The sequence below is a fragment of the Cyprinus carpio genome, chromosome B16 (genome assembly GCF_018340385.1).
Source record: "Cyprinus carpio isolate SPL01 chromosome B16, ASM1834038v1, whole genome shotgun sequence".
In the NCBI taxonomy this organism is placed as follows: Eukaryota; Metazoa; Chordata; class Actinopteri; order Cypriniformes; family Cyprinidae; genus Cyprinus; species Cyprinus carpio.
In genome coordinates, this window is record NC_056612.1 from 19,315,511 (window position 1) to 19,331,574 (window position 16,064).

General features: G+C 36.4%; 1 protein-coding gene across 1 annotated transcript in view; it reads left to right on the plus strand.

Annotated features, from left to right (window-relative positions):
- The window catches only part of fhl3a (four and a half LIM domains 3a), a 35,361-nt gene extending 33,650 nt beyond the window's left edge, over positions 1-1,711 (plus strand). Inside the window, exon 6 of the mRNA XM_019119512.2 lies at positions 133-1,711. Within this exon, the coding sequence (XP_018975057.1) occupies positions 133-284 (152 nt within the window). The 3' untranslated portion in view covers positions 285-1,711. The remainder of the gene's footprint in view (positions 1-132) is intronic.
- Positions 1,712-16,064: the final 14,353 nt, after the last annotated feature.

The following is a 16,064-nucleotide window of genomic DNA, read 5'->3' on the forward strand; positions in this document are numbered from 1 at the left end:
TAAAAATCGATATGGACAGTGGTGCTGCAACAGGTTTTATGTCAGGGATTACAGATGTCTTTGTTTTGACGACATGTGATGAACTCATCTGAAATGTTACAGAGATTTTACATGATTTTTATTTCATTTTAGGTTTTGGTGGAGGAAAGTACATTTCATTCGAGGACCGGCAATGGCACCAGCCATGCTTCACCTGCTCTCGTTGCTCCGTATCGCTGGTGGGCGCAGGCTTCTTCCCCGAGCAAGATGAGATTCTCTGTCGTAACTGCAACAGCAGCTTATAGAACGCAACCCCTAGCCACACACCTTACCTTCCCATATGCACGCATACATATACATGCACACATCTATTTTACACAGCTGTGCCCTCAAATGAGAACTTCACATCTCAAGTTACGCCCATGCAGATACTGCTGTTTGAGATCACAGCAAACCAACAATCTGCTCCCACACACACACACACAATATTCTGAGCTTCACCAAAATACTCAAAGAATAGGCTTGCTGGTTTATGATTGAATTAACAAGACTTTTAAAAGATGCACCAAAGATTGATGTTGAGTTGTGAAAGCTATGCGATGCTGAGTTCCAACTACAGTCTATCCATTGCACAATCCGGAATCAACACTCCATAAACTTGTAGGTCTCTATGCACAGATAAAAATATCTGATCTGCCTACTAGTTATTCCCATCTTTATTTTTCAAAACTGTCATTAGGATGGTAATGGTCATTAATGGGTGGATGTAGTCTGTGTTTGCAGCCTGTGAAAGAACTCAAACAGATTCCTTCATAAACACTCAAAGGTCAAAGGTTTGGTGTTCTGTTAAAGTGATGGAACACCCATTTAGAACTGTTCCAAACACTCTGTGTGTGAAAGCACATTGATTTTAAGTTTTGGGTACAGTAAAGTTACACTTTGAGAAGCAGCCACCAAAAGCTTAACATCTAAGCATTTACACACCGTATATGTCGCATAAATATGTGTGACTGCTATAGTTAGTGAGCACTTTTTCTAAAACTTCACTAAAACCTTTTGTCTTTCTTAGCAGAACTTCAGCATCAAACAACATTTTAAGAATCGCATATGCATTCAATTCAGTAGGAGTCTTCCAAAATGCATAGCAATGTCAGAATGAAAATAACAGCTGAAATGTTTCTGCAGTCCAGAGATGTGTGGGAAAATGACGTTTGAAATGCATTTTGTATACAGGTGGAGGACAGACTTGCATTTGCACTACTATAGCTTGAATTAAATGTAAAACTTTTGAGATACAGCACGCATTACACTGTATATATACACAAACTACATATTATTTCCTGTTCACTTCCTGTTTTTTATTTGATAATTCATTATGACCTCTACAGTCATAATTTCTTAAATCTTTATAAACATGTCTCCTCTGTGTTAAGAGTGAATGAAATGAAACAATATTTGTCAGTATGTCAAAAATGATAGTATGCATGTTGTCAAATTGAGACATTAAGTACTGTTATTTTATTAATGCCAATTTTACTAGTTTCACCTTCTGAGTATTTCTAAATGTATAAGTATATATTCACTTTGAGCTTTAATGCAGGAGAGAAAGAGTTGGCTAATGTGCATTTCTTAATTAAAGTGATTCAAGCTTTGTAAGTTTGAGGTGTGGTTAAAAAAAAAAATACTTTTTTTAAAAGTTTATTGATTGTTGATAAATATTTTATAAATTAAACCAATTGTAATGTCATTTTTTCACAGACTACATTATGCAAACACATCAAAAACAGGTATTTTTGGTCAAATTGGACTCTGTTTAGGCCAAGGACCCAAGAGCCTAATACATGTAGTATCCTCTACAGTCTTCAGTCTCATTCAAGGTGACCTTGTGCCTCTAGATGGGTGTGTTTATGTGCAAACGTGCTGAGTGTGCTATTTCTTCACCTTGATGAGGCATAAGAACTTAAAACAAACACATGGCCAAATCTGCTCCCTCTCAACACTGGTGAAGGTCTTCCTCCCCTTCTCTTTTTCAGCATTTTCACCAAAGAAGGAAATGGAGAAGGAGAACGGGACATGGTGGTGGGGGAGGGAGGCCTTCTGGTGGATGTTGGGAGAGCATGTGGGAGAGAACAGCCGAAAACGAAAATGAGAGGACGACAGAGGAGAGAGGGAGGGAAGATTGAAGCTTTTGGAGCTGGTCCATGGCACTTCCACTGGGGTTCAGTTACATACACACAGTCAAGAGGTTTATGGGAAAAAAAGAGGGCCAGTGGAGGAGGGTTAGGAGGATCACATGAGTGGTGGGTGAATCATTACCAGGGAAGGCCTATGGGAAAACCGGACACTGTGACGTTTAAGTGATTCAAAGCTTCACTGACTTAAGTGGCTCCTGTATTTAATTAATCAAGGGATGAGGCCACCAAACCTGATATAGTCACTGAGATGAGTGATGAAGCCCTACAACTGCTGAAAAGTACTTAGATGAATGATGAAACCTCTTCTATTATCCAGTTTTGAATAGATTAACTTTTGTCTGACATTATCATGTCTGTATTAAATAAGCGAACCAACCATAATAAAGACCTTTGACTTAAACTATAAAACTCATTTAAATGGATTTCACTTAAGTATAAATTAGTAAAACTGACTGTGGCTGATACTCCAGGTACAGTATAAGAGTAGATCAGCAAGTATTGTGGGTCAAGACCAACAGGTTCATGTTATGCTGGTTAACATGACACCTGCTGGTAGATGTGGGTACTACGGTACAACCATTCAAAAGTAGCCATGCTATGTATTATGTCTAAATGCATTTAATTGCAAACAAGATATGTACTGTTTGCAAGCTGACAACATTTTATTGTTGTATAGAAGATGTTTTACCAGTTTACAAAAAAAAAGAGGAAAAAGAACTGATCCCTGGGGAACACCTCTTGTTAAAAGGGCTCTTTTTAACTTTTCAACTCTACAACATTCATCAGAGTAAGAAGTGAACCAGTAGTGAACTGTGTCAGCGATGCCAATTGCTAAGTATATTACTGCAGACAGTATTGCATGCAAAGCTGTTAATGGTTGACAGTTCAAATTGAGAAGATTGAGACAACAGAAAGGAGGAGGTCATTAACAACCTGTGGGGAACTGTCTCAGTGCTAAACAAGAATGAAATCCAGACTGGAAAGGTTTATTTAAAACCTGGTGCAACTAAAGCTGACAGGAAAACGCTCTCCAACACATTTTCGTCAAAAGGGAGATGTAAGATACATGTGTAATCATTTAAATCTGCAGGACCTAGACAACATTCCTTCAGGACTGGGGTGACAACACCAGTATTGTTATACAGGTAGAGGATGAGTGAGGGATGTTGTTCTCTAGATAATGCACTAGATTAAAGAAGGTTCAGCAATAGATGAAAGAGTAAGAGTGAAACTAAAAGTACAAAAACTTTCACAAAAAAAGTACAGAGAAGGAATAATATTTAAAGTGTTATAGATTTAAAGATCACAAGAGTATAGTTCCAGAAGTAATATTTCCTTGGATTTTCCTATTATTTGATTAAAATTATTTCTAGCAAAACATTTTGAAACAAATCTATTAGGGGCTGTAAGGTCGTTTGAATAATCTTACAGCTAGTTAGTAATTAAAATGCCTATGGAGAAAATGAATGGAAAATACTACTACTCGAACTTAAACAACCAAAACAGTCGGTGGTAACTGTGTTCTATTGCTAGTTGCTATTGACAGCAGAAAATATGCAGTTTAGGGCAGTTCTACATTACAGCACGTGATTAAAATGACTCTTATGAATTGGTTCTTTTTAATGAGTCAGTTAAAGTGATTTACCAAACTTGTTTTTTAGAGTTAGCGGTCAGTGAATCATATAGTGATTATTAAGTTTTTGATTATGTCCAATATGTCCTACACATACATATGTATACATATATATATATATATATATATACACACTTCTATAATTTTACAACTTAAAAGTACATATTTGTAAGTAAAAATAAACTTTTAGAATTAGTATCCAAAACCAGAGTAACCATAAAAGTAGAAATAGCAGAAATAAGAACATCTGATTTTCTTCTAAGTTAATTTTCTTCAAACAAGACATCACTGATGTTTGGAGGCTGTAAAAGTTCATTTTAAACCAAAATAATATCACTGATGTAATTTGTGTAAACAGAATTAAGCTGCATTCCTTGGATTCTACTTCAATTCTTATTTATCCAAATCTTGCCCAGAGAATCAGGAGAAAAGTCTAGCCATGAGAAAGTGTGTGATGTCATCTCACTTTGTCCTCAAATGACATCTAAAAGCTTTGTATATTAAGTGCTGAAATGTCCATAACAATCAGCCTGTCCGGTAAAGCCAAATGCTCTCTGAAAATACCAGATGATTTATTGTACACACTGCTAGTTCCCATGATGACACTAAGTGCAGAGTAATAAAGCACTGTGGGAAACAATAGCTTGTTTTGTGTGAACTTTTATTTGGCGTTATGTGTCTCGGTAAAGCCATTTGTGATTGTGGTTCTTCTATTCCTTAAGTCTCATGACATATTTTTAACAGATAGCCTAAGCTTAAAAAGAAATGCAATACTGGTTTGTGTGTCTGCTTGTTATTATCAAGATGCATTTTATAACACATGCCAGACAGTGATTATTTAACCAGTAAAGACATCACGCTAAATTTGCCTATAAAATTAGTGGGGGGCTAATGGAACTTAAATGCTCATTAAAACCAGAACTCCAGCTCAACAGAAAGTTGCTCTATAAAGCCCAGATCAGGCTATTTAGCAGATAGTATCCTCCACGTAGGTCACACCGCATGACAAACACTTGACCACAATTTAAACATTATTGTTAGCCGTTTCAAATGCTTAATTTTTCTTTTGAAAGCTTGTGCTTCAGACAGCCAAATTGAACAACTTAGTCAGCATGCTGAAGTCAGCATGTTGTTGAAATTAATTTCCAAGAAGTGCATTTAATCTTGTTTACCTGAATGGCCTTTATGAAATCTGGAGATGACCTGAGAAATCAAGGACCTAGCCTATTTGCAGGTAAAGTGGTCAGTTTGTTCTTCTTGTTGAATTCTGGCAAACACATCAGAAACCTCAAAATAAGGTATAAGATGGCTAAACAAGGTCAACATCCTAAGTAATTTGGGAGCAGAGGAGATTCACAGTCAGTAAAAAGAAGATAATCCTTATGACTCAAATCCATTACACATTTCAGCTCAATTCTTCCATGTGTCTTAACAATGAGGGACAAAAATGTAGCTGTTACGGTCATAAATGATGTCAGAGCTGATATCGTATCACTCATAAAACAGCTGCAGTTTACAGGGTGACAAATTCCCAGAGGTAGACGTCTAGACAAGCTTTCAGAATTAGTCAGCTTGGTTGGTTACACTGTGTGAGTATTTCTAAATATCCTTTTAAAAATCAATTACTGGACTGTTTTCTGATATCATTTAAGGTCAAGATGACAACGTATGGAACGTGGTTACAACTGACATGAACACTTGCCAATTTTACAAGTCACCGACAGATGAGACAATTCTATGGTCACAGCTGTTTGATTTTAAGAAGCTGTGGAAGGGACGTAGAGGCCCTAACACTTACAAAAGAAGTACAATGATAAAAATATATTTCCTATTTCTGACATTAGATGGAGTTTTCCTAACAACATATTAAAAATGATGTTACAGATTATTCAAAGTTGAACTGTAAGTATTTGGATTAATATTATGATACAATTTTAGGTCTTCAACATGAGGTTAGATTAACTTTAGTCAGCACAACACACTGTTGCTGACACTATTCTATTAAATATATTTATAGTCAACAAATTATTTGTTAAAAAATATATTTTGTTCATTTAACAACATTTAAACAACTAGTATTTTTGCTTTTAATTTTACATGAACACATAAATGCACAACATTTCTATATTAAAATAATGTACAAGTTTTAATTTGTAGGCTTTTTAAAGATTGTTTTTAAAAAGTTTTTTTTTTTCATGATTTCAAACAAAACTGGTCTTAGCTGGTTTTATACAGGTTTTGGACACTTTTCAGGTGGATAGGCAAAGAGACATGAACACATTTGCATCCCTCACAGCCTGTTTTCATTACACTCAAAAAAATGGCATCTATCTTAAGAGTGCTGGAATTCTTGTCCATAAATCAATGACAAACATAAACATCATCACTTCTTAATAAGTCTAGACACAATAAGTCTCAACACATCATCTGCATTAAGTCATCACAGTCTGTGTACCAAGACAGAGAAAGTGATCCTTCCAGTCTAGAAGTTGTTAAATTTCACGTAGGGACAGTAGAACTCACTATTGAGTTGATTCTTTGCTTCTCATTCATGTATATAAACTTCATATCTGGACAGCTGAGAAAAAAGGCAACATCGTAATTTAGAGGTTGGTGTGTTTAAACCAGCAAAAGAAATGGAGCAAGAAGAGGAGGAGAAAAAAGAATTGTGAAAGGGAAAAAAAAGGGATGACCTTTCACTGTTCCCGCTGTGAAACGTGGCACTAGGCACATGCAACGGAGGAGCTGTGTAAAACCAGGCAGTGCATTCCAAGGGTTTACTCATAATCCCAGAGAAACTCTCCACCGGTCTCCGTCAGCGTTCGGTTTAGTGCGGGTGTCCACTTGACACAGTGCTCGGTGTTGCTTTAGCCACAGACATGTCTGTGCAGTCAACACTTGGAGACACAGACGCTTGTATATGCAAATTAAACAGAAACTCAAAACATAACATAATAGACAAACATTACAGAGGCCTAAAGAAAGATGATTTTGGTCGCAATCTAATTCTGAGGATTAAAACTGGTCGCAGGGGATGTTTCTCCATCAGTATTAATCCAGTCCAAAAGTACAGTCAATGTATTTGATATTTCTGTCAGGGACAACATCATTGAGGTCTGTTTCAACAAATAGAGCCAGATGTATTTTTGCTATAGACATTTTTCAAAAACCTCATCACTCTCGATTGCTGTCATCACAACAAGCCGAAATGAGAGATGAGAGAATTTGTAGCTCAATGGCAAAACACAAAGTCATCTGTCTAAGTCTTTAAGTGACACCCTCAGGCTCGATGTTTAATGCTAAAGGTCTGGAAGCTGCATCTGTGGTTTGGCTTTCCCCAAAATATATTCTTCCTTCCTTCTCTGTGTCTTTATCTTTCTCTGTCGCTCTGAGGTCAAGACATTTCTTTCCTGTGGATGGACTATAATGGTTTGAGTGGTTATCCGACACTCCATTCTTCAAGCAGCCATTTCTGTGGGTGAAAAAGGGCTGCGTTGTCTAAATATAACAATGTGTCAGGCTTACAGCAAGACAACAGAGCGTCAGCCATTACATTTGTGTTGGTATATGACCAAAACTCCACTTGGCAGTGCAGCATGTACTTGGATGTGCATATGGAGCTGAATTCTGTCAAGCTGCGGTGGCAGAAACAAAACATTTATTTGCATTATCAGCTGTTTTCTTCATGATATTTAAATAAAAATTCTGGTTGATGCATATAAAATGCTAATTATTTGCATGGCTGATAAACCATACACTTCTGATATTAACATTCTGTTCTATACAATTAAAATAAAAAAAATTATAATCAACCGTTTTAAATTATAAAAGTTAATTCATATTATGAAATGTTATTACAATTTAAAAATAACTGTTTTCTATTTTAACTTATATTTTCTATTTTAATATACTTTATTCCTGTGATGTCAAAGCTGAATTTTTAGCAGCCATTACCCCAGTCTTCAGTGCCATATGATCTTTCAGAAATCATTCTAATATGCTAATTAGTTCACAAAAAAACATTTCTTATTTTTTTTTTTTTTTACCAATGTTGGAAACAGCTGTGCTGCTTCATGTTTTTGAGGAGACTGCGGATACACTACTATTCAAAATTTTGAGGTATGTATAGATTCAAAAGAAAGAAAGAAAGAAAGAAAAAAAGAAAGAAAGAAAAAAAGAAAGAAAGAAAGAAAAAAGAAAGAAAGAAAGAAAGAAAAATAAATTAAAATTTCTTAGTTAAACAACAACAACAAAAGGCTAGACACACAACTGTGTCCTTGTGTGAGATCGAACAGCAAATGTGAAGCAGATGAGATGAAGGAGACAATTACAAACACCCAACATTTAATGCTCTCAAATTACTTCTAGACTAAGGAATTCAGTCAGAGGTTAAAAACATGAGGGTCTGTATTACCTGCCAATAGCTAGCCTATCCATTAGCCTTCCTATTTATCTTGTGCTAGAAGTGTGCTATTTGGTTACATACCATCTTTGCTTAGTTCTGAATTTTTCAAACTGAGCCATAAAGCCAGGTTGACCCTGACTGAAAAAAAAAGAAAATACACATTCCAAAACATTTGAACTGAAACTATTCTAAGAATGGAAAAGTCCTAAACATTTCTTTAAGCTGTTAAACTGTATTTGTATTCTGCTGAGGTGTTTACTGGTGCGCCCAATAACAAAAATAACACGTCAGCAGCGTCGTACGTCAGCGGCGTCACTGTAGTGCTGTGAACGCGCTCACAACAGACCCGGAAGAGAAGAAAATGCTGAATAAAGTAGTAATTTTTGTTATTTTTTGGAGCAAAATGTATATTCGATGCTTCAACAAATTCTAACGGACTTTCTGATGTCACATGGACTACTTTGAAGATGTTTTTATTACCTTTCTGGACGTGGACAGTATACCGTACATGGAGGATCAGAAAGCTCTCGGACTAAATCTAAAATATCTTAAACTGTGTTCCGAAGATGAACGGAGGTCTTACGGGTTTGGAACGACATGAGGGTGAGTCATTAATGACATAATTTTCATTCTTGGCTGAACTAACCCTTTAAATTAAGCATTTAAGAGTTCAAACAGGATGGTGCAACTAAAATTGGTTCAGCATGACAACCGACCATGTGGCCCTTAGGTGTTTCACAATAGTGACATTGATGTCTAAAAGATTTGACCTCTAAAATAAGTGAGGCAGCTTTCACACATAATGATCAAAGTGAATTATTTAAAGGTCTAAATTATCCTTAACATACTCACACTTTATCGTGTCTCATGAGTCCTTTTGGCAAGCTTCCTGGTTTTAGACAAGACCAGACTGAAGGCAGCAGTATTAATACGCTCATTATATTAATTAGTAATATGTGCTATGATTACAAAAATGCTGCTATTACAGGTCATTTTTCACGTGTAACAGTACAGAGTGAATTTCTCCGTCAGAACAAAACAAATTAATTTATTATGATGCGCCGCCCTCTAGTGGACAAAGAATAATTCAGATACTTTATATATTGGACACCTTCACTGATAAAAAATTAATATTAAAACAGTGTCAGTTAAACTGACTCAAACAACAGCAGCCCTCAAGTTTGAACAACCTACTGATAACACTTTATAATAATTATATTAACAAAAAATACACATCTTGGAAGTTTATTAATATTAAAATATGGACTTGTATGAAAATCATAATAATCGAACGTTGATTTAAGATTTCGATTTTTTTATATTAGTTTACTGTACACGACGTTCGTCCAGTAGATCTAACTTATTTTTGGCTGAACTGTTCAAATGGTTAAGTAAGCTACTCTAGTTGCTGTGATGGAAACATAACGAAAAGCAGCCAGTCGCAGTCTGTTTATGTATATGGCTTACTTTGAAGATGATAACGATGACACAGTGATTTACAGTAATATCCTTACAATCGTTCACCCCCATCAGTTTAAATGGCAAAACTAAGGCTATCATGTAAATAAGGAATGAAAGAAAAAAAGTGCAAAGCTGCTATAACGCGCAGCGCCCTCTATTGGTCAAAATCCATTATTTGTGGTTTGTCTGTTATTGGTTGTATTACATTTACATTTACATTATGCATTTAGCAGACGCTTTTATCCAAAGCGACTTACAGTGCATTCAAGCTAACATTTTTTTTTTACCTAACATTTTTTGTTTCTCACTCAAGGATAGATAGATAGATAGATAGATAGATAGATAGATAGATAGATAGATAGATAGATAGATAGATAGATAGATAGATAGATAGATAGATAGATAGATAGATAGATAGATAGATAGATAGATAGATAGATTCTTATAGATAATTTCTTTACCTTTATTTGTACATTGTAAAGTTGTACAAATAAATGTGTGACTTGGGATGCCATGTTTTCCAGTTACCTAAACCATGGTTCCATGCAAGGTGTGTTAAACTGTAGTTCCTCTCAAGTACATAAATAGTTCATCACATTAACTGGATATATCCATATATGTGTTCCAATAAGCTTAACTGTCAGAAAATCTCAACATACTCAATATAATAATTAAACCGTAAAATTAAATGATTGTTGTAGACAACAAAGACCACTAGTACTGGAGTACAAGACCCATTAGGTGGCAGCACTCTCCTACGATTGCCAAAACTCAAGACGCCTTATATTCACAATCTACAAACGGTATGTTGCGTGATGTTACCCTTTTTTAATAGTGCCTTTATGTTCAATATAATGCTAAAAAGTAATGAAATCATCAGATTAAATTTCTTTACAACTGGACTTCACATTTGACTAGGATAAGCGGCTTTCAAACATTTTAAACAATGAAAAACAAATTCTGCGATGACCTGAATTAATCATCTGTATGGGCTAAATGATTTAACCTTGTTCGTGTGAGCTCTTCTGACTTATTAATGAGTAAACAATTGTACCTGGGGCATTATTTGTGTCACTGTACTTTCAATAGGTTATGTCTATAATAAGCGTAGAAAATTATTTTACCAACAAAAGCTGACCATATAAAGCAGTCTATGCTTTATCGGTCTCAGTAAAGTTGATTTAGAAAACCCGACAAGAATAATGCATCAGCTAATACGAGCAAATAAGAAAGTGCCTAAACCGTGAATCAAACGCCGCTCTCCAGTGGTTGGAAGCAGATGTTTGTGGAGTTCCCAGGCAAGTCAGGCACAGTTCTTGGCTCCAGCGCTCTCATCCTGACACGCACAGGCGTTTTATACCCTGTCTGGACCTGCTGACCGAGGAGGGCTGTTTCTGTTAACGTGGATGCCCATCATCTCAAAAACTCGCTCGCGTATGTCTCACCAGACAGCGAAAGGTTTCGCAGTTCTAATGTTTTTATGCTTCCATTTGGAATATTGTGCTGTATTGATTCGGTAAGACTGTATATAGCTAGCTTGCATGTTTGAGTCTCATAAACCACTGGGGTTCCAGTATCTCCTGCATTGGCAGGGCGCCTCGCTGGTAGACACCACAAACACGGTGCCAGCTTATAAATCCCACCACCCACACACTCCATCATGCTCTGTTCCAGAGGCACCCCTTTAGAAACATCCCTTTTTGGCCCCCATTTTCCCTCGCCTCAGATCTCGATCCACCCGAGCGAGGCTGTTGTGTTTCAGAGCAGGAGAGATGAAAACGTGGAGCGGTTTTCTCTGTGGGGAATCCCTGAGTTCATGTGAGGAGAGCTGGATTCGGTTATGATTTGAAAGAAAGACAGAAATTGGGTAATTGGTAATAACAGTGGGAGAGCACATGGCTTATACGCGGAGAGTAGACTAGGCTATATGACATGCAGGGACTTGTGGCCTCATTTAGCCCGGTGGAGTCCGTGACCTGAGAGGGAGGACGGGGGACATCTTGAGTTCTGTGACTAAGCAAAAATACTCGGCACGCACGAGGTTCAGACAATATATGTTTGTCATATATTAAGGTTTACATACAGGCTCGTCAACTTACGGAGCCCCTAAATGTGAAGAGGAAAAATAGATGGGACGAAAAATTAGCCTATATTTCAATCCGTTAACGTTCTCTCCCAAAACTTTTGAAATCACAGCGGAGAATTTCTGCGTTCGCTCGCAAAATCTTTGTGATACAATTTGAGGAGTGAGAAAAAAATGTCAATATTAAGAACGCAAAGTATCTCGAGGGAGCGCTAAGAGAAATGTTGCATTCACAAAACTTTTGTGATAAAAATAATTTGAGGTGGGAGGAAAAACAATATTTGAATACTTTTGCAAACGAACACAAAGTTTCACGAGCGAATGCAATAGACCTACATTTAGGGAACGCAAAGTTTTGCGAGAGAAATTAGGCTAGGCTATATTTCACTGATTTTGCGTTCCCTGCCCGAGAAATTTTGCGTTCGCTCCCAAAACTTTTGTGAAATAAATCTTTTGAGGAAAACAATTAAGTTATTGCAATATTTCTGCAAATGAAATCAGTTTCTCGAGGGGGTGATTTAATGCTTTTGTGTTAGGCTACTAGCAAAACTTGCTTTCCTCCGAGAAACGTGTTTTCACTAGCAAAACATTTGTGATAGAAATTATTTTAGGAAGGAGGAAAAACAGTAATGCGTAGGCTACATTTAGGATTAGCCTACCACAGAACGCAAAGTGGGGGGGCAATAGGCCTGCTTTAGCGAGAACGCAATATAAAGTCGAAGATATAATTCTCAGCCCTTCTCAGATTTTTCATCACTATGTTCCCTTAGGAGCTGCGTGTTAATGAGAAATCAAGAGCTGATAAAATTGAAACCTGGCCGAATAAATACAGAGAGGAGGAACGAAGGGGAGGGGGTGCAAGAGATGAAACGAGGGAGTGAAAGGATGGGAATGGAGCGAGAGAGGGTGAACGAGAGGGAGAGCTCCGTTCCATGGAGCCGGCGCAAGAATTTATGATCAGGAAGGGGGATGAAAGTGTAATTTACGGTCCACTCTCTACCGTTTTTCTGCCCTCCCCTCTGTAATGAGAAACGGCTGTTGCCTTTGGAGGGTGCAAGCCCGTTTAAGGTCCTCCCCCTGGCGATGACACATCATTAGTTTTTATTTCTGTCCCAAGTTTCACTGCCCTTGCCCGGGCACCAACTACCGCCGTACACCACGCGCTGAACCACAGTCGCCATCAGGCGCGCTGGAAGCTGTTTCATGCGGGGGGGCTGAGGGCTGGGTTGGAAAATATGTGACGTCATTATGTTGTGACTGACGACATGAAATTTCTCTACTAGTCTTCTCCCCTGGCGTGATTGTTACTGTTTTATACACAAAAATTGTACTTGATGTACTTGTACTTTGATGTTTAATAAAAATAAATAAATAAATAAATAAATAATAAAAAAAAATCTCTGTACTGTTTAGGCTATGTGTTGTAGCCATTAAAGAAAACATATTTGGTTTCATATTTGTTTAAATATTATAGGCTAATGTATTTTTTTTTTTTATTTAATCAATGTTTATTATGAAAGTGAGCATGCAGCATGAGAAAGATATGATACATCATGCTCAATAGCCTATGAGACATGGAGTAGGTAAGACATGATTTTGACCACTTTATTGAGTTTTGTTTGTGTAGAAAGACTCTGTTTAAAAGATTTTCGTTTTGTATAAATTGTATCTTAATTTTGATCAATATTTTATCAACCCATTCCCTGTATTTAATAAACAAGCAAATATATTAGCAGACAATGTAATAAGGTGCCGGCACATCACTTGTATTGCACGTGAACTGGAGGGCGCAGAAACTCAGCTTGTGCCTCACAGACAGTTTTGAGAAATATAGGCTATCTATTATAAAAAGCTTAAAAATGTCTACTTTTAAACGAAAATATTCAAAACGAAAATAAATAGGCTACTCTCTGAATATGTAGGCCTAATCCATATGAAATGTGCATTTCTCTCTGGCGTTCATGGCGAGTCCGCATCGTCTTTGCAGCGATACAGAAAACACCATTTTATTAATAAACAATTAAATGTCTCCTTGTTTTTTTTTGACAAATTCATAATCATTTCTTCAGCCGGTTCTTTGTGGCAAAATTATGCATGCGGTCGTGCGCTTGAGAGCGGCTAGTAAACGCCCATTATTCTGACGGAAGCTAATTATTCTGACGGTGACGGAAGCATTCCTGAGGAGGCTAGGTTAGTCTTTTTATCAACGAAATATTACAATAATTAATCATTAGTTTATATCTTATACACTATATCTTAATGCCACATTAAACACATTGTTATGTCTGTTTTTTATTTTTATTTTTTCACGTTTTTGAGTACAATATTAGGTTAGTCCACAGCCCCCCACCAGGGGGGGCTGATGCTATGACGGGGGGGGCTGCAGCCCCCGCAGCACCCCCCTTCCCGCGCCATTGGTCGCCATTCTGTTCGAACGCGAATCACGCTTGTACACACGCAAGCACCTTCCTCTCCTGTCCTGACACAGACCACCCCAGTGAAACTGCTGTTCTGTGCCACAGTTAAATATTAGTATAATGATAATTCCCCTCGCATTATTTCAACAACCACGTGTTGTCATCCTTTCTTGGAATCAGTTTGCCATGCGATGATTCGCAAATGAAGCACTCATTTTGATCTAATTGGCCAAATGGGTTTGCAAAAAGGTCTTATTAACTTTGATTTATAGGGTAATGGCAATTTATGTCCATACATATTTGTTCATAAAAATGTGTTTAAATGCTTCATAAAACATGTATATAACTAATAAAACATGTAAAGGTCCCAAAAATGTATGTAAATTGTCTTCTTTCATTGAGATGGAGGCAAGTTTTGAATTTCCGTTTGTATTAGCACATCCCATGACCACTAAAATCGATAGGTTTTCACCATTATCAGCCAGGGAAAAAAGAAAGCATTGTTCATTCAACACACCTTTTTTATATGGTGCAAGTTGTCACAGTGGAACCTGCCACTAAACAGCCTAATGGCTTTCAGCAAAATTTAACCAGTCAAACAATTTAAAAAAAAGTTTAATAATTCATAAAACACCAAAAATTTCAAATGTAATGTACACAAATATTAAAACACTGCTTAAGCTGTCAAATTTTGCAGTAATTTTTGTCAATTCGTGATATAAAAAACGTGACAACTTACCACTGACTGTTCAAAAAATGTCTTGAAAACTATTATATATATATGGGTCATTATCACCACAGAGTGCCTTTCAACCCTCTCAATAATAAACACATTTTTTAGATAACAATATTAACTACAAATGAATTCTTTGTCCATCCTGTCATGATTATGTCCATTCTATCGAGTAAAATACACATACAGGGTGAACATTTTGAGCTTCAATTAACATGTGATCTTACAACACACTGTGATCGGCTAAATATTTAGTCTGGTTGTTGAAGAGTATTTGGTATATTTAAACTTACATATTTTGGAAATACTGTATTTGAATCACTTCTGGTATATTTTATGCTGACAGGGAGGACATGTTAAGCGTTGGCAAAGCAAATAAGCAAACTCATACGTAGAAAATTTGTCATTTGAAAAGTCACCAACTTGCTCAGCTCTGCGGTTGAAATTCCCGCCGCTGAAAAGACAAAAAAATTGTTGTCCTGATGTCACTAAATGGGAGGGCCTTTTCTTAAAAGGTGGGATTCCTCAAAATGACGGTGAACAACCATTAATGGGACATGGACAAACTCTTTTTTGTTATTAAATAAAAATATAGTTTTTATTAACAAATGATCAATACACTCAAATTGAGTAATCTCTTATTTAACAAAATATTAATAGGAAAATTTTTATTATTATTATTATTATTATTTTATGATTTGACAGTGTTCTACTTTCATTCAAATTTAATGAGCAGTGCATGGGACATACCAAAATAACACGCATCCCCTTACACAAAAAAAAAGAAAAAAAAAAGTAAAGTCTAGAAAATGTATCTAAAGAGCCAGGTAATGTTTTTGTTATGAATATAAAAACTTAGCCTATTTATGACACCCCCTTTCATGGTCATTTTTATGTTAAGTTGTCATGGCAAATGAGTTATTTATGTATAGGACACCAAAAGGAACCCTAAAGTGATATATATATATAGAGAGAGAGAGAGACACACAGACAGACAGTGATAGATAGATAGATAGATAGATAGATAGATAGATAGATAGATAGATAGATAGATAGATAGATAGATAGATAGATAGATAGATAGATAGATAGATAGATAGATAGATAGATAGATAGATAGATAGATACAAATATACATAAATACACAGACAAAAAACA